Here is a 25,299-nt window from a genome sequence, read left to right on the forward strand (position 1 = left end):
AGCCCCATCACTAATCCACATCGATCCATTTCCAGCCCCATCACTAACTCATATCGATCTATTTCTAGCCCCATCACTAACGCACATCGTTCCACTTCCAGTCCCTTCACTAATCCACATTGATCCACTTCCAGCTCCATCACTAATCCACATCAATCTGCTCCCAATCTTGCTGCAGAACTAACCAAGGTCCTTACCTCCAAAAACTTAATAAATGCTGGTTTTGCATCCTTGGCCAGTCGCACAGCTTCTTTGGCATTAAGAAAGTTATCGATGTATGCAGAGTACGAATTGGCCAGTACATCCTTGGAGAACTGCAAAAGGAATACAGTTATTAATGGAAGTGACACAATACATTGTGTAACTACTTTGAAACAATTAGATTCATCACGGGGAACAAATGATATGTCATGTACGTGCATGCATGGGATTGATAGACTAAACTGGCAAGTGGCAAAAGTCTCCTCAGCACTAAAGGTACATAAGAACCTTGGGTTAACAGTTCAGTCGAAGCTGCAGGAAATATGGATCTTTGCATCCCATACAGGCCACCTTCACAACAATCAAGAATATCATTCGGGAGTAGGTTCTTATTCCTTACCCATTAGGAAGAAAAGGGGAGAGGCTAACATAAACAGGAGGAAGCTCTGCACAGTTAAATATTTGGCCTCTGAATACATACAGGCATCATAGCCATCAAAGAAGTATACAACACAGGATGAGGCCATTCTACCCACTGTGTCTGTGACAGTATTTCAAAGAGTTATCAATTCAGTCACATGCCTGAGCTCTATCATTTTGAAAATCTTTCCACTTAAAGCATTTAGCCAATTCCTTTTTGAAAGTTGCTTCTGAATCTGGTTCCACAATCCTATGAGGCAGTGCATTCCACATTGGAAGAACTCACTGCCTAAAATAAATTCTCCTGACCTCCTTTCTATTTTCAATGATCACAAATCGATGTCCTCAGATCACTGAGCCTCCTGAAAGTGGAAACAGTTACTCCCTATGAACTCCAACAAAGCCCACATTATCTACAGCATCTCTATACAAATCTTCCCTTCACATTCCTGGTTCTGAAAAAAACAATCCCAGTTTCTCCAGCCCCTCAGCATCATGAGAATTACTTTCTAATTTTGTACAACAGGAAGTTAAGCAGCTACTCCTGCCAAAGTGAATGAGGTGAGGGGGAGATTCAATGATGGCTGCCTGGTGCACATGGATAGATCATCGACAGGACTCAACTGTTCCCAAAACGCCAAAAGCTCCAATGGGAAAGGGAAGAGAATCACTGCAAAACCCAAAGTCAGAGAGTAATTTGCAGCACAAAAGGAGGCCCTGTAACCTCTCCTGACTGGTCCACATTTCTTTTTGGTATATTTTCTAATCAACCTGTTCAGAGATGTTATTACCCACTTCTGGAGCAGTTGGGACTTGAACCTGGGTTGTCTGGCTCAGAGGTAGAGACACTATCACTGTACCACAAGCACCCTTGGTTGATCTTTGTAGCCCTGTCTGATTATTTCTTTCTGGAGCAATGGCAGTTTGAGTTTCCATCATGTTTGACAGCAGTGAATTCCAGATCATTAGTATTCATTGTGCAAAGAAGTTCCTCCTCATATTCACCCCACTAAATCTTAAATCTTTGTCTTCTGGTTCATGAAATATCAGCTAGTGGGAACAGATTTTTCTTCTCTACCTTATCTAAGCCTGCCATAAGACCACAGGATATAGCAGCAGAAATACACCATTCAGCCCACCGAGTCTTCATTCGATCACGTCTGATATGTTTTTCAATACCATTATCCTGCCTTCTCCCCGTAATCCTTGATCCCCTTACTAATCAAGAAACTAGGTATCTCTGTCTTAAATACACTCAACAATTTGGTCTCCACAGCTTTCTGTGGCAATGAGTTCCACAAATTCACCACCCTCTGGCTGATGAAATTCGTTCTTATCTCAGTTCTAAAGGGTTGTCCCTTCACTTTGAGGTTGTGCTCTCAGTTCCTAATCTCTCCCATTAGTGGAAACATCTTCTTTACGTCCACTTTATCCAGGCCCCTCAGTATTCTGCAAGCTTCAGTGAGATCCCTGCTCACCCTTCTAAACTCCTTTCAGTACAGGCCCAGAGTCCTCAACTGCTCCTCATATGACAAGCCCCTCATTCTCTGGATAATTACAGTAAACTTCCTCTGGACCCCATTCAACACCAGCACCTCCTTCTTTAGATATATGGTCCAAAACTGCTCACAATTTTCCTAATGCGGTCTGACCACAGGTTATGCAGCCTCAGCAGTACATCCCTGCTCTTGTATTCTAGCCCTCTCGAAATGCACGCTAACATTGCATTTGCCTTTCTAACTGCCAAGTGAACCTGCATGTTAACCTAGAACCTTCATTCTTCCTATCAAAGTGCATAACCTCACACTTTCCCACATTGTTTTCCATCCGCCATTTCTTTGTCGACTCTCCTAGCCTGCCCAAGTCCTTCTGCAGCCTCTCTGCTTCCTCAATATGATCTGTCCCTCCACCTATCTTTGTGTCATCTGCAAACGTAGCAACAATGCCCTCAGTTCCTTCATCCAGTCTGTTGCTGTATAACGTGAATAGTTCTGGCCCTAAACTGACACCTGTGGAACATTCTGAGGAAGGGTCACTGAATCCAAAATGTATTATCGCTAGACTGTGAATCCAGTGACCCAGATAATGTTCTGGGGACCTGGATTTGAATCCCGCCATGGCAGATGGTGGAATTTGAATTCAATAAAATATCTGGAATTAAGAGTCTAATGATGATCATGAATCCATTGTTGATTGTTGGAAAAATCTATCTGGTTCACTGATGTCCTTTAGGGAAGGAAAGTGCCATCCTTACCTGGTCTGGCTGACATGTGACTCCAGACCCACAAGAATGTGGTTGACAATTAACTGTCCTCTGGGCAATTAGGAAAGGGCAATAAATGCTGCCTGGCCAGCGACGCCCTCATCCCGTGAATGAATAAAAAAAAACTCTTGATTTTTCTTCACTGATGCTGCCAGACCTGCTGAGCTTTTCCAGTAACTTCTGTTTTTGTCCCTGCGGAACTCCACTAATCACCAGCTGCCATCCTGCAAAACACCCCTAATATCCCCACGCTCTGACTTTTGCTAGTCAGCCAATCCTCTACCTATACCAGTACCTTGCCCCAAACACCGTGGGCTCTCATCTTACTTAGCAGCCTCCAGTGCGATATCTTGTCAAAGGCCTTCTGGAAATCGAAATAGAACACATGCACTGGCTTTCCTTTGTTTAACTTGCTCATTATCTCCTCAAAGAATTCTAATAGATTTGTCAGGCATGACCTCCCTTTGTGAAACCATGCTGACTTAGTCCTATTTTACCAAGCAATTCCAAGTGCTCCGTAATTTTGTTCTTAATAATGGACTGTAAAATCTTACCAATAACCAAGGTCAGGCTAACCAGCCTATAATTTCCCATCTTCTACCTCTCTCCTTTCTTACATAGGGGTGTTACATTAGCCACTTTCCAGTCCTTTGAGACTCTCCCTGACTACAGTGATTTTTGAAGGATCACCACCAATGCCTCCACAATCTACTCAGCTATCTCCTCCAGAACTCTGGGGTGCAGTCCATCTGGTCCAGGTGATTTATCCACCTTCAGACTTTACAGCTTCCCCAGCACTTTATTCTTAGTAACTGTGTACACTTCTATCAAATGTCCTCTGCTCGAAAGAGAATAACACAAACCTTTCCAACCTTCCAAGGTAACTAACGTGTCCCATTCCTGGAACCATTCTGATAAATCTCTTCTACACATTCTCATCGACCCTTCTATCCTTAAATTGTGCAGCCACAACTAGAGTATTAAATGCAATAACCTAGTTGTGGACTAACCAAAGCCTTACAAAGGTTCAGCATAACTTTCCTGCTTTCACACTCAATGACTTCAGGCTATTAAATATATAAAATACCTCGTGCTGCTTCTGCCAAAATGCATCAATTCACACTTCTCTATATGAAATTCCACTTACCTATCCATTCTATATCACGGTGGAGAGAATTGAAGTAAGAATAGGGAGTGATGTAAAACAGGCTGCAATTCATTACCACCCATTTTTGTACTTACACAATGTTAATATCAACGCCACTGTGAATCTAATAAGGTTCAGCTTCTGCTTACAATTATCACCACATGAGGGCGCACTAGTGAGGCTATAAGAGAAGGAAATAGATCCCAGGCAGGATTTTCCCCACCGGCTTTCTATGTAAACAGCTCTATAAAAGACAATAAGACATTCTTTGATTTGTCTGACTTTAGTTTCAGTTCCAGTAGAAACCCAAGTCTATCCACATACATTCTGTGGTCGTATGAGAGAATCGCTGCAGAACAACCTTTTACTGATCTGAATGTGGTTTCAAATAGGCCAGCTGCTATGTTTTCCTGCTTTCTCATGTGAAGCTGTTATTTCCCGATGGTCTATGGTGCAGGTACCCCCTGGTGTCCCTGGCTTTGGGCCATGATGTGACGAGAGTAAGACAATAATGGTCAGGAGGCTGTTTCACTGCTAAAACAAAGTCAAAGTCTCCAGTGCCAACTTTGCAGTTTCTAAGAACATGGCAACAAGAGTAAGCCATTCAGCCCCTTGAATCTGATCCACCAATCAGTTAAGATTTCTCTTGATGTGTAATGTAAGTCCATTTAACAATCTCGGTAATTTTTTTTTGGGGGGCGGGATTTGTAGTCTTTCTCCGACACGGGAATGTTTACACCAATTGTGATCTCTCTGCAGCAAACACAGAGACAACCTACTTCAATGGGCTGTCAAAACAGAGGCCCTCTCTATGCTATCCTGTTAATATAAAGGATCCCATTCCACCATATGAAGAAGAACATTTACTCCATAACTGATGCCTCAAGAAAAAAAACTGACCATATTACATCAGTTTGTAAGAACTTACTGTGCACTTATTGGTTGATGCAGTTTTAATTACAGCAGTGACAGTATTTCCAAAATAGGTGATGGGTTGGAAAGTGCTTTGGGAAGTCCTGAAAGTGTGAAAGTTGCCTTATAAACAATTCTTTTCTTTGTAACTATCTGTTAGGTGGTGTGCAGGAGAGGCCCAGACCTGACAGCTTTGATATTTCCCCGTCTCTCCAATGTTTATCCCAGAACACCAGACCGAAGGGGTTGCTTTAAAGAACCCGAAGTTCAGAAGACATAAAAATACAAGAGACAGGAACAGGAATACAAGCAGTCCCTCGGTTGCAACAGGTTCCATTCTGGTGTCCGTTTGCAAGTCAATTTGTACATGAGTCGGAATGTAAAGCAGCTGTTCATAAGTATGAGAAATGTTTGCACATAAGGTCTTTAAAATTACACCCCTATATGGGATTGTGTATGGAAGTACAAGTGTTCATAAACCAGCAAATCATAATTTGGGGACCCCCCCCCCCCCGCCCCCATTGCCCAACCTTCCTAAGGCACATTGAACCTGCTCTGCCATTTAATTGTGACTAGTCTGGGGCTTCCATTCCATGTTCTTATCTCTTCCCCATTTCCCTTGATCCCGGGACAAGAAAATCTGTCCATCCAAGCCTTAAATATATTTAATAATGTAACATTCTCAACCTCCTGAGATATAGATTTCAAAAGATTCATAACCTTTTGAGTGAAGAAATTTCTCCTCATCTTAAGTCCTAAATGAGTGAGCCCTTATCCTCCAACTATGCTCCCATATTCTGGATCACTAGCCAGTAGAAGTACCTTCTTGGTGTCAATTCCCTTCAGTATCTTATGGTTTCAATGGACTAGCCTCTCATTTTTCTGAACTCCAGGGAACATCGGACCAATTTATTCAGCCTTCCAGCATAAGAGACACCTCTCATCTCAGACTGCAGAGAGAAAATTGGGTGGTGGTGCAGAACTGGAAGTATAGCTTTTGCAAAGCCTCTCTTAAGAGCTGCCTTGTACAGACTCTAATATGAAATTATAGATCAAAAAATATAACCTTTATGCACAGGCAACACAGTTCTCATCTTTCACCCAAGTGTAGCAGAGGTCACAGACATTTTTGCTCACAGACTGGCGCTGGTGGAAACCCCTAGACTGAAGCTATTACTTCTTCACTGTTCTGACAATACTGCAACATTACCAGGACTCCTACAGCACTCAGGACTTGAGTTAATGGTTCTGCGCTGTTAGCTCACAGATACTCGCTGTGTTCGGGAAACAGCAGGAAAACAACATCATTTAATGTCTTCCTGTTTCAAAGCTAATGTTTCCTCTCACTTGACCCATCACTTCCTCCATAACAAGGGCTTATGCTATTTCAAGTCAAACATTTGACTGATGAACCTGACAATTTACCTTCACGACTTTTATTCCGACACTCTTACTAATCTTTCCAGCCCAGTCACAACGCTGCAATGAATTTGGTGATTTTCACACCAAGTTTGCGATTTCAACATTATTCCAATACATTTTATGTGTGATACTCGTAACTTGCCATTTAAAATTGCATCCACCATTTGCAACTTGTCAACATTTCTTTGACAGCGCCTCACAAACTTGTAGTCACCGCTCCCCAGAAAGATAAGGAGAGGAGACATATGGAACGCCACCGCTTGTAAGGCCTCTTCACCATTCCTTCAAGGATAGTTCACCAAAATCCTGAAACTCCGTCCTCAACAGCATTGTGGGTGCCCCTACACCTTACAGACAGCAGTGGTTTAAGAATGTGATTCTCTACCACAAGGTTCGCCAAGTCAATTAGGTTTGGTCAATAAATGCTGGTTTAGCCAGCAACCTCTAAATGAATAAAGTTGAAAACCACCAAAGCCAATCACGATAAAATCTATACTGCTTATACTGTATTGCATTGATTCTCTGACCGCTTCCTATCCAGTTATATATCAACCTCAGGACTAACTAGAACGCTTGATGGAGTGGCAAAGCTTTTACTTCTCTGTCTTAGAACTTCAAAACCAGAGTACAACATATTCACTGGTGACAGGCCTGGCAGTGATATCACTGGAGCACTAATCCCGAGACCCAAGCTTATATGCTGGGGCCAAGGGTTCAAATCCTACCAAAACAACAGGAGAAATTTAAATTGAAGGAACAAATCTGGAAAATGAAGCTAACCTCAGTGATGGTGAAGAGGAAACAAGCAGAGATGGCCATAAAATTCCACCTGGTTGCTAATATTCTTTAGGGAAAGAAATCTGCTGTGTTCTGGCCTACATGTGACTCCAGACCCACAATAATGGGGTTGATTCTCAAATATTCTGCAAAATAGTTCAGCAAGCCACTCAGTTAGGGATAAGCAAAACAATGTTGGCCTTATAAGTGACACCCACATCCCAAGTAATAATAAACTAAAGGCCTCTTTCTGTGCTAAAGTCGATAGCTCATCAATTCCAATCTTTCAAGGAAGTGGGCTTGTTGCAGTTACCGGGATACAGCAGAATTCTACCAACTGCACACTTATAAGGCCACAATGGATACCTCACCAGATGAAAGATGCCTTGGAATTTTTATGAATGCCTAATACTTGTTGGGAATGGGACAATTTTATGAGTAAGAATCTACTATTTCTCCCTTAGAAACTGAAGACTGAAAGGTTCTAATTTTTCTTCAGGGTCTGGAATATGCTTCTAGTTCTGTCTATCAGTGTGACTAGGTGACACACTAATTCCCACAAATGTCCCAAACTGACCTTAAACCTAACCTTCCCAGCAGGATTTAAGCTGGGGTTCTCAATGTGCTGCATTGCCAGTTCGGAGTTTGCACCAGCAGTTATATTCTGACTATGATTCTGTTTCCTTTCTCGATGAATAGCTCTGGGTAACTCTGGCTCTATCTATCCACCTCAAGAATCTGAATTCCAAACTGGTCCAGGCTGAAAGTCCTATTCCTGCTCTGAACTTCATGTGCAGTGTGTCTGAATATTAAGTATCTACGGCTTTCTCAGCTCAGATCTTAATGGACAGATAGGGCAAACTGTCCATGCCATTCAGCATAAAGTAGCAACAGCCAGGGTAATGTTTTGGTATGGAAGTGAAATTAATCTTATTGTTGCTTCAGAGGATGCCTTTTCTTAGTTGGGGACGAGACATTTTGTCAAACAAAAAAGGCCCCTTTTAGCTGCCCTTTCACAGCCTGACACACAACGCATTGCCAAAATAAAAATATTTTCAATCCCTGATCACTAGCATTTAGTGAGTGAATAAGTGAATTTTTTTAAAAGGCAGCACTGCTGGGGATCCTTATTTACATACCATCAAGTCCGTACTGACTGCTTTCAGTCAAAGGGGATTAATATGTGGTGTACGTGTAATATATTTATTAAATATCTACATCTTGAGCTAACACACTACATTGCCTTGTGCCAAATCCTTTTAAAGATTTCTGTCCCTAGTACACTTCAACCTTAATACTTAACTTGATTATGAAGTAATCCCAGGCAACAGCCAAACCTCAATGGCCTGCAAAGACCTCCTTGCAGACTGGGGGGGAAAATTTTCTGGCACACTGCATTGTCCAATTCAGAGGAGCTTCTTATCCTTCGTATTAGGATTTGGCACAATAGCTAGTGTATACAGAGGAGTATTTCACACCAATTTTACATGACTTTCTGCATGTTCAGTTCAATTTGCCATATAAGCCTCACAAAGTCGTAAAATTACAACAGCCAGGAAGTTGCAATGAGTTAATCAAGAGCTAAGTTCAGTTTTAAGAAAGTTCTTCACCTCATGTTCTCTCATCCATCCAGTTACTAACCTTACTGCTTCCCCAATAAAACTATTCTTTAAATCAGTCCCATCTCCAGGCCTCAACCACTTGGCAACCCTTTCCAGATATTGGTCACACTGAGGGTGCAAGGGAATACATTCACATCCTTCCTTCAATAAGATGACCAATATTGTGCACACTACTCCAGTTGAGGTCTCACAAAACCCTCTGTTTAACTGTTTAACCTCCATACTTATGTATTCAATTCCCCAATAAACACAAATATTCTATTAGCTTCCATCATCACTTGCTGGACCTACATACCAGCCTTCTATGATACATTCATGAGGACACCCAGTTCCCTCTGTACTTCAGAGCTCTAAAAACTCTCACTAAATACATAATATACTTCTTTTTGATTTTTCTCTCCAAAATGAACAATTTCACATTTTCCAGCACTGTATGTGCCGGAATTTTGCTCACTCACTCAGTCTAAGTACATCCCTGTCCTTTTCACAACTTACTTTTCTACCTATCTTCATCATCAGTGAATTTCGTCACCGTGTATTGAGTCCCTTCATCGAAGTCCCTTATAATAAATCATAAAATTGTGACAGGTTGAGATCCACCAATACCGATCTGGCACAACACTCATGATATCTCACCAACCAGGAAATTACGAGTTATGCCCACTCTCTATTTCCTGTGGCTGGCCAATCTTGGTCCATGCCAATATAGTGACACCGAGCCCATGACACAATTCATAAAACCATGCAGACTCTGCCTGATTAGCTTGAACTTCTCTAAGTGTCCTGTCTTTCATAATTGACTCTACCCTTTTCCTTGTACAGACGGTAAGCTAACTGGCCGTAGTTTCCCGTTTTCCTGTCTTCCTTCCGTTTTGAACAAAGGTGCTGATTTGTTATTTTATTCTTTCATTATTCTATAATGTTACTTTCCCTGAATCTCTCAGAATCAAAAAGGGTTATGGCACTTACGGAGGTCATTCGGCCCGTCATGACTGTGCTAGGTATCCAATGAGAATTATGATTTATTATCCTTCTCCTGCCTTTTCCTTTTACTTCTACTCCTGCACACCTTTAAGTATTGTATCTTCTATTTTATACTTTCTGTCCATGTTTCCCCTAGCAAAATGTATCACATCATACTTCGCTATGTTAGACTTCACCTGCCAACTTGTCTATGTCCTTTTGGAGTTCTACACTGTCTTACTTCTGCTTAAAATACTTCCAAGTTTCATATCCTCTGTACACTTTGAAACTGTACCCTACACACCAAGATCCAGATCATTAATATTTATATCAGGGAAAGTAAGTGTGCCAATACTGACCCCTGGGGAACTCCATTACAAACTTTCTTCCAGCCCCAAAATATCCAGTAACCATTACTCTCTGTTTCATATCATCCAGCCAATTTTGTATCCATTCTGTTACTGTCCCTTTTTTTCCATGAACTGTAAATTTTCTGTTGTGTGGCACTGTATTAAAAGCCTTTTGAACATTCATGTATGCCACATTAACCCTCATTGATCTTTTCTGTTACTTACACAATTTAGAATTCCATGCTGGATCCTACCCAACCCACCTTTTATCGTGTAATAATTAATTATACTCAATAATTATTTCTAGAAATAATTTCTAGAACCACCACCAGTTAAATTATTCTGTAATTGCTGGGCTTGTCCTTACAACCGTTTTTGAACAAAACTGTGATGTTTGCAATTCTACTGTCCTTTCACATCTCCTGAGTCTAGACTGAAAGATTACGGGCAGTCCCCCTGCAATTTCCACTCTTTCTCCCTTCAGTGTCCTTGGAAGTATCTCATCTGGTCCTGGTGTCTTGTCAACTTTTAGTATCATGAGTCTATCCAACACTTCCTCCTCATCAATTCTGAACCCTTCTAACGACGGTATTTCCTCCTCTGTCACCATGGTCTGGGTAGAATCTACTGCCTTGTTAAACAGAAATATAAATTATTAATTTGACACTTCAACCATGCCTTTTGCCTCCCCTTATGTAAATGTCCTTTATCACCCTTAATCAGCCCTACTCCTTTTATGACCCTTTTACTTTTGATGTGCTCATGGAAAACTTGAGGATTCACCATCTTTACCATTCTTCACACATAATCCTGTTAGAAAAATATGAAAAATCAAAACCAATGTATCAACTACCTCACTAGCCATGCTTTAAGACCCTAGGATGAAGTCCATCAGGATTCAGGGAGCTGTCAGCTTGTATCTCCAATAATTCGCTGAGTACCATTTCTTGAATGATTGTAATTTTCTTGAGCTCCTCCCTACCTTCCATTTCCGAATTTAGAACCATGTATGTGCATATTATACAGTGAGGAGTGATGCAAAATACCTGTTCAATTCATCTGCCATTCTCCCTTTCTATCCCAGTATTAATTCCCCAGACTCTCTCTCTACAGGACCCATGCTCACATTGTTAACTCTTCTTTTTTACATACCTATAGACTCTTACTATTTAATTTTATATTTCTAGCTAGCTTTCTCTTCAATTGCAATTTTTCTCTTTTTTTTAATCTTTACTGTTTTGTATATTCTGTCCTTGCTTCTGAGCTATCACTGATCCTTACACAATCATATGCTTTATGTTTAAAATCGGACTTTTTTTAGTTAACTACATATGGTTGATCGATCCATTCAATCAATCTCATTTGAATGTACCTATTCTGTGTATTTTGACATATCCCTTAAAACTAAGCCACTGCATCTCAAGTGACCTATCCCTTAAACTAATATGCCAGTTCACATTAGTTATATTCTCAAACCCTCTTAATTGCACTTATTTAAGTGAGATATACCAGTCTTGGATGTACTCCTCTGTTCTTCAAGCTCAAAGTAAAATTCAATAACAATATAATCATTGCTACCTAGAGACACACCTTCACTGTGAAGTCATTAAATAATCCAATCTAATTGGGTAAAACCAAGTCGAATATAGCCTGCTGTCTGGTTGGTTTTGCAGGACATGCTGTTCTAAGAAACCATCCCAAAAACTTTTTATGCGCTCCTCCTCTAGGTTACTTTTCAGCATCCACCTTTTCCAAATGCTCTATGGACTGCAATCCTGCCATGATTATCCCTGTATTTCTGACAAGCTCCCATTATAGCTTCCTTTATACTCCAGCATATCTTTTGGATACTGTTCAGGGGTCTGTACACATCTCCCACAAGTGGTTTCGTGGCTTTATGATTTCTCTATCCAAACCACTTCTAAATCCTGATTTCCTGAACCTAAGTCATCCCCTGTCTTATCCTAATGCCACCTTTAATTAAGAGTCACCCCTCTATCTAAATTGCTTTGCTCATGATCCCAATTTAAATTCTTAATACTAAAGCAGTTCATGTCCTTTTTATTCTTCCTACCAAAATGCATCATCTCACATTTAATCTTGAAATTGTGTTTCAAATTCCCAAATGCAAATCATTAATATAAAGCGTAAACCACAGCAGTCCCAATACCAATCCTTGCAGGGCACCATTGCCCATCTTTTGCCTGTTGACAGGTTACAGTGGCTTCATATTTACCAAATTCTGTGGGCTTGGATTGTTTTTTTTTCAAACGGTCAATAAAAGGACAATGGAACCTTTTTAACTTGCCTTATGATAAGCTAGCTTCCAAGTTCAGTGGGTAAAAGGAAAGGCAAACTGGATGCCGGCCTTTATTTCAAAGGGAATGGCATATAAAAATGGGGAAGTCTTGCTAAAAGTATACATAGCACAATGAACAAATTTGTTCCCGTTATCTAAGGAAAGATTTACATGACACTGGAGGCAGTTCAGAGAAGATTGATCTTGTGTATAGAGGGAATTTTCCATGAGGAGATGTTGAGTAGTTTGGGCTTATACTCATTGGATTTCAGAAGAATGACAGGTGTCCTTATTAGAACATGTAAGCTTCTGAGGGGATTTGACAAGGCAGATGTGTTTCCCCTTGCGGGGCAGTCTAGAATCAGAGGGCATAATTTCAGAGCATCACCCATTTAAGAAAGAGATGAGGATGAATTTCTTCTCTCAGATGGCAGTTAACGTGTAGAATTCTTTACCGGAGAGGGCTATAGCGTTTGGGCTGTTAAGTACATTCAAGGCTGTGACAGACATATTTTTAATCAGTAAGGGAATTAAGGGATTTGAGGGACCCCAACGAACAATCAAATTGGACTCGAAAATTTAACTCTGAACTCTGTTTCTCTCTCCACAGATGCTGCCAGACTTACTGACTTCTTCCAGCATTTTCTGCTTTTATTGTTGAGGATGATCAGATTAGCTATGATCTCATTGAATGGTGGAGGAGACTCAATGGGCCAATTAGCCTTTTCTGTTCCTAAGCCTTATAGTCAGATGACTGATTCTTTACTGCTGACCCTCGTCTGGGTTTACAACTGTCAGATTGCAACTTCTGCTTTGGAAATTGCTTGGACTTTTCAGTTGGTGGTTAGCCTGGGGAAAGCCTTGCTCTCCTGGTACTGAGAAAGCTTTTGCTGTGGGGTTCAGTGTGGTTTTTGGTGCCTTGGTCTCATGTGAATGATGGCTGTCCTCCTGAATATCATCCAGATGATACCCAATATTTTTCTTCATGAACACGTTGTGTTAGCAAAGATTTCAGAAGCATCTGCTTGCATTTGGAGACTTCTGTCTTTTTGCGCAAGATCATCAGACTGACAGATGTTTGAGTATTTCACACATAGGCCGTTTTCTGCTTTCAAGAACTAAAACTTACGGGGCCAAATGTGTTTTTGTTGTGAATCTCTGCAGAAGGGAATACATTTCTCCTCCTTAACTCCCATGTGTACGCAGTGTTTGTATGTGTGTGTTCTGGCTTACTTAGAGGGGTAAAAAATACATATTTTCATTTTACAAATAAAGTGTGCTAAAACTTTTTCCATCACCATTCAATAAGTATTGTTCATAATAAGTCAATACTTTTGTGTTTGTTGAAGAAACCTGGTTGATGGATCTTTATTGTCAGTCTAATATAAAGAACACATGTGGACACCCATATTGGGAACTGTGTAAAACATTTAAATTTATGTTGTGACCTGTGAAGCAGTGGGACTACAGAAAAATCATACCCTGTTCCTAATCATGGTCATATCATCAGCTACCTTTAATTCTGACCCTCTGTTTGGAGTTAGCTTGCTATCCATTCTGATACATACCTCCTGACTTCACCTACTCTGACCCATGTGGTGGGCCCAACTGAAGGCCTTTGAAAATCAAAAATATGTTCGATCACTCACATTTCCCATTATCAAATCTTCATATTCTTCAAATAATTCAGAAAGACTGGTCAAGACTGACCTTCTATTTTGAAATCTATGCTGACGAATCTCGATTCTGGTTTATGTTTCTAGATATTTCTGTGAAGATTAATGAAAAGCCAAAAGGAAAGCCTGATCTAGAACAGCCAAGGAAGCACTGACAAGGAGGAAAGAACACATTAAAAAGTCTCTTTCCACATTCTCAGGGGGAATCCCAGGTCACAACTGCTTTCTCAAGCATGCTCACTGTTGTAAAGTAGGCAAATATCCATCAAAAAAGGGTGTATCCTTCAAGATCACACGAGTTTAAATGATCAGATCATCTGTTTTAGTGATGTTTAACTTCATTCAAAAAAATGGCACCTTCAACATGAAGTATGATCACATTAACAAGCCAACATAGGAAATGTTCTTGAGGAAGGATCACTCAACTTGAAACGTTAACTCTGATTTCTCCCCGCAGATGCTGCCAGACCTGCTGAGTTTTACCAGCAATTTCTATTTTTGCATGGGAGAAGCTGGTGCCACAGAACAGCATCTTATAAGAGTCGGAGACTTTTCAAAAATAAGGCAACACATTTGAGAAACCGGAAGTAAATCACTGATAAGGAACTTGAAGACCAAACATGCTGGGATTCACAAAACATATAATCAAGTCTGTCATCTGACCTAAATGTTCTCCTTCCACTCTGACCTATATGCCCCCTAAATAATGTTTTGTCACATAGACTGTTCAATTGAATGTGTAACTTTTATGTGTAAATTTTTACATGTGGTTGCACACATGTAGGCTTTAGGGTTCTAGCATTATTGCTGAGGAACAGAAAGAGATAGAGAAGAGTGTGTGCATGTATTAATTTGTATGCTTTATTTTAAAACTGAAGATTTCTGGTTTTGCTGAATACGGTGCTAATAATGACTGATTGTCAAATGCAGTGAATTACATGTAGCTAAAACAGATCCAGATCATTATACCGCACACTTATTTCCATCAGCTTGCCTTCTGCTCTGTTCATCCTCCTCCCCCACCCCAAACCTTTCTTTCCCCCACTGTTCTTTCAAATGAAACTCTTTATTGGGGCCACGGCTTCACTGTGACTGAATAAGTGAAATTCCATGTGTATTACTTGGATTCCAGGTTTTTTAAAACGGTGGTTTTAGGGATTGCATTCCATAATGACATCCAAAAATCAAGAATCAGTGGCTTTGCTTCTTATCCCAACTTGGCAGTTCAGATCAGCACCAACATTTGCTTGAAAGACATCATGAGTCTACTTTTGTTGTTGTTGAAAGGTTAATGCAAAACGGATTAGACAGCAGACTTGCAGCTTGGTTGTGAAAGCATGCCTGTTGTGGAATGCAGCTGTGTTAATTCTTTAATAATACCAGAGAGCGGGACTGAAAGGAAGAGAACAGACTATTAATAAGGTTGTCAACTCTCCAGGTTTGTCCTGGAAAGCCTCCCAGAATTCAAAGCTATTATCCTGCACACTGGAGTGAACAACCTGGGAGAAAAGTCAGAAGGCCGTGAGCATTTCTATTAATTTACCATTCAATTCTTCCTGTTAAGACAAAATTATTTCATCATGTTAATAGGAGAAATGGCTTTCTGATGGAGAGTTAAGAATCCTGTTGCCTTGCTGGCAAGGGATGGCTGGGCACCTTCTGAATGGGTGTGCCAGGAACTAATGGCAGGAGAGTGACGCCAAGTCAATATCAAAGGACAGGTCATGTGATGAACCTGCCACTATTGGAGTTGGCAAGGCCAGGGGTAAAGCAGCACTGAGCAAAGAGAGACAGACAGAACAGGCAATAGAGAGGAGAGAGAAGGGAGTCAAAATAGGTAGCAACGATGTGTGGGGGAGAAGTAGAGAACTACTTCAGAGCCATACTGAGCCTCAACAGTGGAGCCAAGTGCAGAAAAATGCTGAATGAGTGACTTCGGCCTGCAAGTACTGGTGTGAGAAAGGGAGTGGGCAACACTGCAAAGCCAGAATAAGGAGCAAAGAGAAAGTGAGTAACAGCACTTGGCTGTCTAGACTGGAGACAGGTAGATGAGCAGAAATTGTCAGCAGGGCATAATGGGAGGCAGAACAGAAAGATCATAGCACGGAGCCTTGTTTGGAGGTATACTGACTAGCAAAGGCAAAGACATAAAGGCAGAGCTGTACTGAGTGGGAAAGACTGTAACGGTGTAGGAAGAAGAGGCTGGGGGTAAGGGAAGCAACAGGCTGTACAGTGCAGAGTAGCAATGTCATGCTGTAACTCATGTGAATTCAGTGTCGCAAGGAGGAAAAACTGTGCTTGCGAGCTCATCAAGGAATACTTTGATATTGTGATCTTTCCCAAAATATATTGACAAAACCACGAGCCTTGTGACACCATTGTGAGACCTGACAACACTGCACAGCTACAGTTTAATTATGACTGCTGGTCTCATTTGAAACAATCCCATTTCCCACCTCTTCCACAATATGACTGATGACCACAATCAGCCATTGCAGACAGACAAGAAACACAGGGAGGTTAATGTGAAGTGATTTGGGATGGTCATAACTCATTTTTAGTGCAGGTGACTAGAAACAAAATGAACCACAAACCACTAAAGTGACAACCTCATCAAGATGCTTTTATATTTCAGGATTGACTGATTGATTTATTGTCACATGTACCAAAGTACAGTGAAAAGCTTTGTTTGTGAGCAGTACAGGCAGATCAAAGTAAGCAAGGACATACAGATCATTGGGTGAGAAAAAACTTAGAGGCATACAGGTTACATTGCACAGGGTGTGCACTAGGCGAGATCAATGTTAGCAAGATCAGCGTTATTTGAGGCTACAGAGTCCATTCATCAGTCTGATAACGGTCAGGAAGAAGCTGTTCCTGAACCTGCTGATGCGTGTGTTCAGGCTTCTGTATCTTCTGCCTGACAGAAGAGGTTGTAGGAGAACATCATACCCTGGTAATGAGTCTTTGATGATGTTGGCAGCCTTTCCGTGGCAACGAGCTGTGTAAATGGATTCCATGGATAGAAGATTGGCTTCCATGATGGTCTGGGCTGCGCACACAACCTTCTGTAGTTTCTAACGGTCCTGGGCAGAGCAGTTGCCATATCAGGCCATTATGCACCCAGGCAGTATGCATTCAATGGCACATCTGTAGAAGTTGGTGAGGGTCCCTATGGACATGCCAAACAATATTCCAGGTGTGTTCTCACCAATGCTCTGATAATTGCAGCAGGACATTCTTGTTCTATACTCAAATCCTCTCACTATGAAGGCCAACATACAGTTTGCCTTCTTTACTGCTTGCTGCACCTGCACATTTACTTTCAGTGAGTGGTGCACAAGGACACCCAGGTCTCAGTGAAAATACTTCAAGGAGCTCTAGTAAAACTGGAGTCAAAGGAAATAGGGAAAAGTTATTCACTGGTTGGAGTCATAGCTGGCACATAGGAAGATGGTTGTGGTTGTTGGAGGTCAGTCATCTCAGCTCCAAGACTTCTCTGCAGGAGTTCCTCTGGGTAGTGTCCTAGACCCAATCATCTTCAGCTGCTTCTTCAATGACCTTTCCTCCATTATAATGTCAGAAATGGGAATGTTTACTGATGGTTGCAAAACATTCAGCACCATTTGTGACTCCTCAGATACTGGAGTACTCCATATTCAAACGCAACAAGATCTGGACAATATCCAGGTTTGGGCTGAGAAGTGGCAAATAACATTCGTGCCACATAAATGTCAGGCATTGATCATCTTCAACAAGAGAAAATCTAACCATCATCTCTTCACATTCAACACCATTACCATTGCCGAATTCCCCATTACCAACAATCTGGCACAGAGTGGCGGAGAGGGAGAGATGATATATCTGGCCATATAAATACAATTGCTACAAGACCTAGGAATATTGCATCAAATTACTCACCTCCTGACTTCTCAAAACCTGCACATCATTTACAAGGCACAGTTCAAGAGTTCCATGAAATACTTCACACGTGCCTGGATGAATGCAATTCCATCAACACTCAATAACATGACCACCATCCAAGATAAAGCAACCTATTTGATTAGCCACATCCACCACAATCAACATTCATTCCCTTCTCTACCGATGCACAGTTGGTCTAGCTGACAAGGTGCCCTACAATAACTCATCAAGGTTGCTACAGCAACACTGACCTCTATTACCCCGACAGATAAGGATGTTTGATGTTACGGAACATCACCACCTGCAAGATCCCCTCCAAGCCACTCAACAACCAGGCTTGCAAATACATCACCGTTCCTTCACTGTCGCTGCGACAAAATCCTGGAACTCCCTTCCCAGCATCACTGTGGTGTCTCTGTACTGTAAGAACTGGAATAGTTTGAGGAGGAAGCTCATCATCACCTTGTCCAGGGCAATTAGGAGGGTCAATAAATGCTGGCTTTGCCAGCCATGATCACATTTCATGAACAAGTAAAAGTATTTATTTCATTTTGATCATGAAATAATTTTGATCATCTGTGTACCACCTCAAAACTGTTAAAATGCTTTAACACAGACCCATGGAAAAGTGAGAGGTGCACAGTCCAAAATAAGTAACCATCCTTGGAAGATCTTATGAGGGAAAAGATTACGTTCCAACTGTTGCAATATCAGAGTGCTCCTATGGTCAGAAGAAAACTAGTGAAACATCAGTAAGATCTGGAGGGAACAAGCCTGTCCCTGATACTGATCATCATCGACTTGATTAGTGCTGGCATCTGGCAAAAAAAAGTAGATTTTCAGTGAACAACTTGCAACAAGTCAACTAGTCATTTACAATCTACTAGCAGTCATTAATGCAGCAAGAACCCACCAAAAAACCTTCTACTCTTGAGAAATATGGGGCTGACCTTCCCTTGAAGCAATGGTCGAACTTGAAATAACGCCAATTTGGGCTTGGAGGCTGGATGTGATTCCTGCTCCATACAACTGTATCTTATTCATCACAGATAGAAACCTTGGGTGATCTCAGCTCTGTTTTTGATTGGCAAGAATTGAAACCATCAAACAGAACACGTAACGTGCATTAACTATTTAAGGTTTCTCATTGAGAATCTCCAGAGCGGAGGAAATGGAAATATCTTCTCCATTTAAGAAAGGGTGCTCTTGGGTCCAATGAATCCACTGTGGAAATTATCAATCAGAAAGCTAGATCACACTAGTCTGAACCAGGGCTGCCAGGTTGCAGGAGGAAAGTGTTGCTTCAACTGAGTCTATCATGCTCAACAGTACCCTCAGATGCAAAGGACCTGAGCTGATGTTTTCTGACAGGCCCACTTACATTACCTGTGGACACTAGTTCAGTTCATTACATGATGTCCCCAAATGTGTTTGTAAATGGTGAACAGTAGGCGGTCTCCACACAATGCCCAAGCAAATACTTATTCCTCGAGTCAATGTTGTCAAAGGTGTCAAAGTCACCTACTCACTGTTGATACTGGGATCGTGCTTTGTGCACAATGGCTGCCACATTATTGAAATGACTACATGTCAAATGTGCTTCATGAGTTGAAAAGTAGTCTTGACGTCAAGAAGGGCGCCATGGAGGGTGCTACGTAAACGCAAATTTTTTTTTGGCCTTTCATGGTGCAGCATATAAACATACACATTCAGAGCAAGGTAGATCTCTCGGCCTGTCAAGCTTGCTCTGCCATTCAGTCAGATCATTGCTGATCAGCTTACTTCACATTCTAGCCTACCCTGACAACCTTCAACCCCTTGCTTATCGAGAATCCATCTACTTTTGCCTTAAAAATATATTCAAAGAATCTACTCCCACTACCTTTTGAGGAAATAAGTTAAAAATGTTCACAACCCTCTATGAGAGAAAGATGAGAGAAAAATTCTCTTGGAGAATTTGTTCCATTGAAAATGAAGGATAAGGTTGGCAAGATTCAGACGACAAGAGAAATTATGAGATTAGTCAAAAAGAAAAAGGAGGCATACATACGGTTGAGGAAACTGAAGATAGAAGCCTCGAAGAATACGAAGAATGCAGGAAAGAACTTGAACAAGGATTAAAGGGGGCTAAAAGGGACCATGAAATGTCCTTGGCTAACAAAATTAAGGAAAATCCCAAAGCGTTTTATACATGTGCAAGGAGCAAGAGGGTACCTAGGGAAAGGTCAAGCCTACTCAAGGACAATGGAGGGAATTTATGCCTGGAGCTGGAGGAAGTGGGTGAGGTCCTTAGCAAATAATTTACATCGGTATTCACAAAGGAGAAGGACACAGTGGGTGGTGAGTCTTGGGAGAGGTACGTTGATATTCTAGGTCATGTCACTATAAAAAAGGAGATGGTGTTCAGTGTTTTGATAAGCATTAAGCCAAACAAGTACTGAGGACCTGATAGGATCTATCCAAGAATACTGACGGAGGTAAGGGAGAAAATTTCTGGGATAGAAAGTAGCAGTGGAGGCGTGATTTTCTGACTAGAGGTCTGTGACTAGTGGTCTTCCACAGGGATCAGAGCTGGGACCCATGTCGTTTGTAATATATAAATGATTTGGAGGAGAATGTAGTTGGCCTGATTTGTAACTTTGTGAATGACACAAAGATTTAAGCTGCGGATAGTGAGGATGATTGCCAGTGGATACAGCAGAATATGGATAGGTTGGAGACAGGGGTGGAAAAAAGGCAGAAGGAACTTAATCCAGACTAATGCAAGGAGATGCATTTTGGAAGTTCTAATACAGGATGGAAGTATACGGTAAATAGCAGAATCCTGAGAATCATTAACATACAGAGGGATTGCACTGGTACACAGTTCCCTGAAAATGGCAACACAAGTGGATAAGGTGGTCAAGAAGGCACATGGCATGCTTACCTTCATTGGTTGGGAAATAGAGTACAAAAATTGGCAAATCACACTGCAGCTGTATAGAATTTTAGTTAGGCCACATTTGGAATATTGCATTTAGTTCTGGTCACCACACTACTAGAAGGATGTGTAGGCTTTGGACAGGGTACAGAAAAAAAAGGTTTACCAGGACGTTGCCTGGTTTGAAGGGCATTAGCTACGAGGAGAGATTAGACAAACTTAGTTTGTTTTCACTTGAACATCAAAGGATGGGGTTCGATATGATAGAAGTTTACAAAATTTTGAGAGGCATGGATAGAATAGACAGTCAATCTTTTTCCCAGGGTAGAAATGTCAATTACTAGGGGTCATAGGTTTAAGGTAAAATAGGATAAGATTAAAGGAGATATGAGAGGCAGGTTTTTTTTACATAGAGGGTGGTAAGTGCTTGGAATGCACTGCCAGAGGAGGTGGTAGAAACAGATACAATAGCAATGTTGACAGACACATGAATAGGCGAGGAACACAGGGATACGGACTGTGTAGAGACAATAAGTTTTTTTAGTTTAGAAAAGCATCATGTGTCAGCGCAGACTTGGTGGGCCGAAGGGCATTTTCCTGTGCTGTACTGCTTTTTGTTCAAATCACTTTGGACAATTCTAATTCTAAATTCTCCCACAAAATTAAATATTCAGTTGCCTGGCAACATTCAACTCATTGTGCATTTCTTTCACGAAGATTGGTGGAGCCTGCCTTAATGCTGTAAAAATTGGGAGCTGGTGCACTCGTCGTACTCTCCTATGACTGAAACTAGATCCAAGAATGTTCCTATGATGCTGCTTGGCCTGCTGTGTTCATCCAGCCCTGCACCTTGTTGTCTCGGATTCTCCAGCATCTGCAGTTCCTACTATCTCTGTTCCACATACACATTGGTTTCTTCTTGTTAAGTTGAACATAAGAACTAGGAGCAGGAGCAGGCAATTCAGCCTGCTCCGCCATTCAATATGGTCACGGCTGATCTCATCTTGGCCTGAACTCTATTTTCCTGGCCATTCCTCATAACCAATTAACTCATAAATAATTACAAACAATTAAAAAGCTGTCCATCTCCTTAAATATATTCAATGTAATGTCATTCACAGCACTCTAGGATAGTGAATTCCACATTGACTTTGGAAGTACGGTTAATTCACAAAGCAACTGATCTCATAATTAATTGTAACCATTTCTTTGCCTCTGCCAACAGAAGCCATAGGCTTATTTCTGAAGATGGTAAATTCCCCATGATCGATGCCTGTTGAAGCCCAATCTTTTGATCTATGCTAGTTCCCTTCATTAGCAATGCAATTGCACCAGAATTTTATGAAAATATGGACTAGGGGCGGCACGGTGGCTCAGTGGTTAGCACTGCTGCCTCACAGCACCACCGACCCAGGTTCGATTCCACCCTCGGGCGACTGTCTGTGTGGAGTTTGCACATTCTCCCCGTGTCTGCATAGGTTTGCTCCGGTTTCCTCCCACAGTCCAAAAATGTGCAGGCTAGGTGGATTGGCCATGCTAAATTGCCCGTAGTGTTCAGGAATGTATAGATTAGGTGGGTTGTAGGGATGGGTCTGGGTGGGATGTTCTGAGGGTCAGTGTGGACTTGTTGGGCCGAAGGGCCTGTTTCCACACTGTAGGGATTCTCTGAAAGTTGACTTTGATTTGCCTTTTGCATCAGCCAAAACAGAGCTGAGGAGATATACCTGCCTACATAATTTTTTTTCTCTCACCTTGTTGTGGTCCCTGGTCTTGCTGTTATTAAATAATGATGGATCTTGCTCCGGGAACACTCACAATGTTTCCAACTGCAGCACCTCCTCTTCAGTTTAACTTTGATATTGTGGGAATGTTTGGATGCTGCCAAATACTACTGCCACAAGAAGAAGCCAGCTGAATTCCAGTGATGAGAGAGCAATTCCTCACACTTGCTAACCACTAAGTACAGGAGCTTTATACCTGTACTATAGCAGATATCTGTCAGTCCTCAGTGACTCTGCACAATCTCATATGGAGAAAAAAGTCATAAGGTATTAATGAAAGTACTTATACCTGATTTAAAAAAAAAATCCAAATGGTGCATGCTGTAAATCAGAAACAAAACTAGAAATTGCTGGAAAAACTCAGCAATGCAGAAGCAGCATCTGTAGCGAGAAAGCAGAGTTAATGTTTTGTGTTCAGTCACCATTCTTCAGAACTTGTTTTTAAAAAAAACTTAAAAACTGCCTAAGCTGGAAATCAGAAACAAAAACCAGAAATTGCTGGAGGACTGAAAAAGGGTCACTGGACCTGAAATGTTAACTCTGCTTTGTCTCCATAAATGCTGTCAAATCTGCTGAGCTTTTCCAGCAATTTCTGATTTTGTCAGTCATACTTGTTTCTGCTCTTCTTCTAAAATCAGAGTCATAGGATGAGACAGGATGGATGGAGGCTGATCAGCCCATTGTACCTGTTCCAGCTACTCGTGCAGACTTCCAGATTATACTTCAAACTGGTGCTGAATACCCTTCAGTATCTCCATGAGGTGTCTACACTTCAGATTCGGAGGATGATTAGACCATGTTCACTTTATATTATGATTTCAATCAGGAGTAGAGATCTTATTGAATATTTTGGCTAAAATTTGTGGGCAGGGACGAATTTCAGGTGCTTGTTACTGTCCTGGAAGACAGCTGCCCACAGTAGTCTAGTTATCACTGTGGCATATTCCTCCCCAATCCCTTTGACAGTTTAAATCTGATGCTATGTCAAAGGGATGCTTTGGCATGCAATGTTTAGACATAACAAGCTAAACAGTTAACAGCAATATTATATTTCTAATTTCTAATTTCATTTGAACTTTTGGATAGCAAAATAATGATTACAACTGGGTTGGTAGAGCAGTTAAAGAAAGATAAGCAAATTTTAAAAACAAATGGAATTCGAATCTGGTGGTCATGGGTTTTTGCAGGCTGAATTTGTGCAGTGCATTGTGTAGATCACCTCTTCAGTGCTATCCCATCAGTCTACTCTCAATTATCAGTAAAGTGATGGAGTACTTGCTCAGCAATATCTGCTCAATGATGCCCAGTTGGGTTCTGCCGGGGTCGCTCAACTCCTGATCTCATTGCAGCCTTGGTTCAAACATGGACTGATTGAAGAGAAATTTCTTCACTCAGAGAACAGAGATTCTTTGGATTTTGTCACTCCAAAGGCGTATGGGTGTTCAGACAATGAGTTTATTCAACACAGATCAACAGATTCTTGGGCACAAAGGAAACCAAGAGATATGAGGAAGATTTTCAGTCTTACTAGGGAGTCAAAGGTCATGGGAAGCAGGCAGCAAAGCGAAGCCAGGGTCACAACCAGATCAGCCAGGATCTTATAGAAAAGTAGAGGAGGCTCAAGGGGCCAACTGATCACTCCCATTTCCTAAGCTCTTATTAAGGGCAGGAAAGTGAAGTTGATGGAGAGATATGGCCATGATATTGTTGAGTAATGGAGCAATCTTCCAGATCATACTTCAAACAAGTGATGAATGCCCTTCAGTATCTCCATGAGGTGCCTACACTTCAGATTCGAAGGACGATTGGACCGTGTTCACTTTATATTACGATTTCAAACAGGAGTGGAGAGCTTATTGAATATTTTGGCTAACATTTGCAGGCAGTGATAAATTCAGTAGCACAGCCTACTCCTGTCACTATTTCATTTGGTCTTCTACAATGTTGAAGAGTTGAACAATCGGGATTTTAATGACTAAGAGTTCAGGTTCTGTCCACAGGTTTTCAATCTTTTTAATGATGTCGTTAACTGTATTTCTCTCTCTGCAAATACCATCCATTTGCAGAGTATTTCCAACAGTTTCTGATTTTATTTCCAGAATCCAGAGTTTTTCACTTTGGAAGCCAAAGTGTGTCTTCTGGATTGAACATAGCTGTTGGCAATAACACACCAGCTTTACCCAATTGCAGACACATACCACAGATATTTCATTTCCTTTCATAAATTTATCTAGGACAAGAGAGTTGTATTTAATAAGCTAATTGAATTCTTACCACAAGGCACAAACCCACATTTTTCCTGCCATTTTCTGTTCCCAATCCCATATACTACCGGGATAGCAGACAGGTGAGTTATGCCATTGATAAGGTTCCCCATGGTAGGCTATTGCAGAAAATACGGAGGCATGGGATTGAGGGTGATTTAGTGGTTTGGATCAGAAATTGGCTAGCTGTAAGAAGACAGAGGGTGGTGGTTGATGGGAAATGTTCACCCTGGAGTTCAGTTACTAGTGGTATACCTCAAGGATCTGTTTTGGGGCCACTGCTGTTTGTCATTTTTATAAATGACCTGGATGAGGGCGTAGAAGGATGGGTTAGTAAATTTGCGGATGACACCAAAGT

General features: G+C 41.3%; 1 protein-coding gene across 3 annotated transcripts in view; it reads right to left on the bottom strand.

Annotated features, from left to right (window-relative positions):
* The window catches only part of LOC109921678 (rho guanine nucleotide exchange factor 17-like), a 432,839-nt gene that overhangs the window by 127,752 nt on the left and 279,788 nt on the right, over window positions 1-25,299 (bottom strand). For all 3 annotated transcript variants that reach the window (XM_048597755.1, XM_048597756.1, XM_048597754.1), the window contains exon 4: window positions 198-314. In XM_048597755.1, the coding sequence (XP_048453712.1) occupies window positions 198-314 (117 nt within the window). The remainder of the gene's footprint in view (window positions 1-197; window positions 315-25,299) is intronic.

This window comes from Rhincodon typus, chromosome 6 (assembly GCF_021869965.1).
Source record: "Rhincodon typus isolate 14 chromosome 6, sRhiTyp1.1, whole genome shotgun sequence".
NCBI classification, from domain to species: Eukaryota; Metazoa; Chordata; class Chondrichthyes; order Orectolobiformes; family Rhincodontidae; genus Rhincodon; species Rhincodon typus.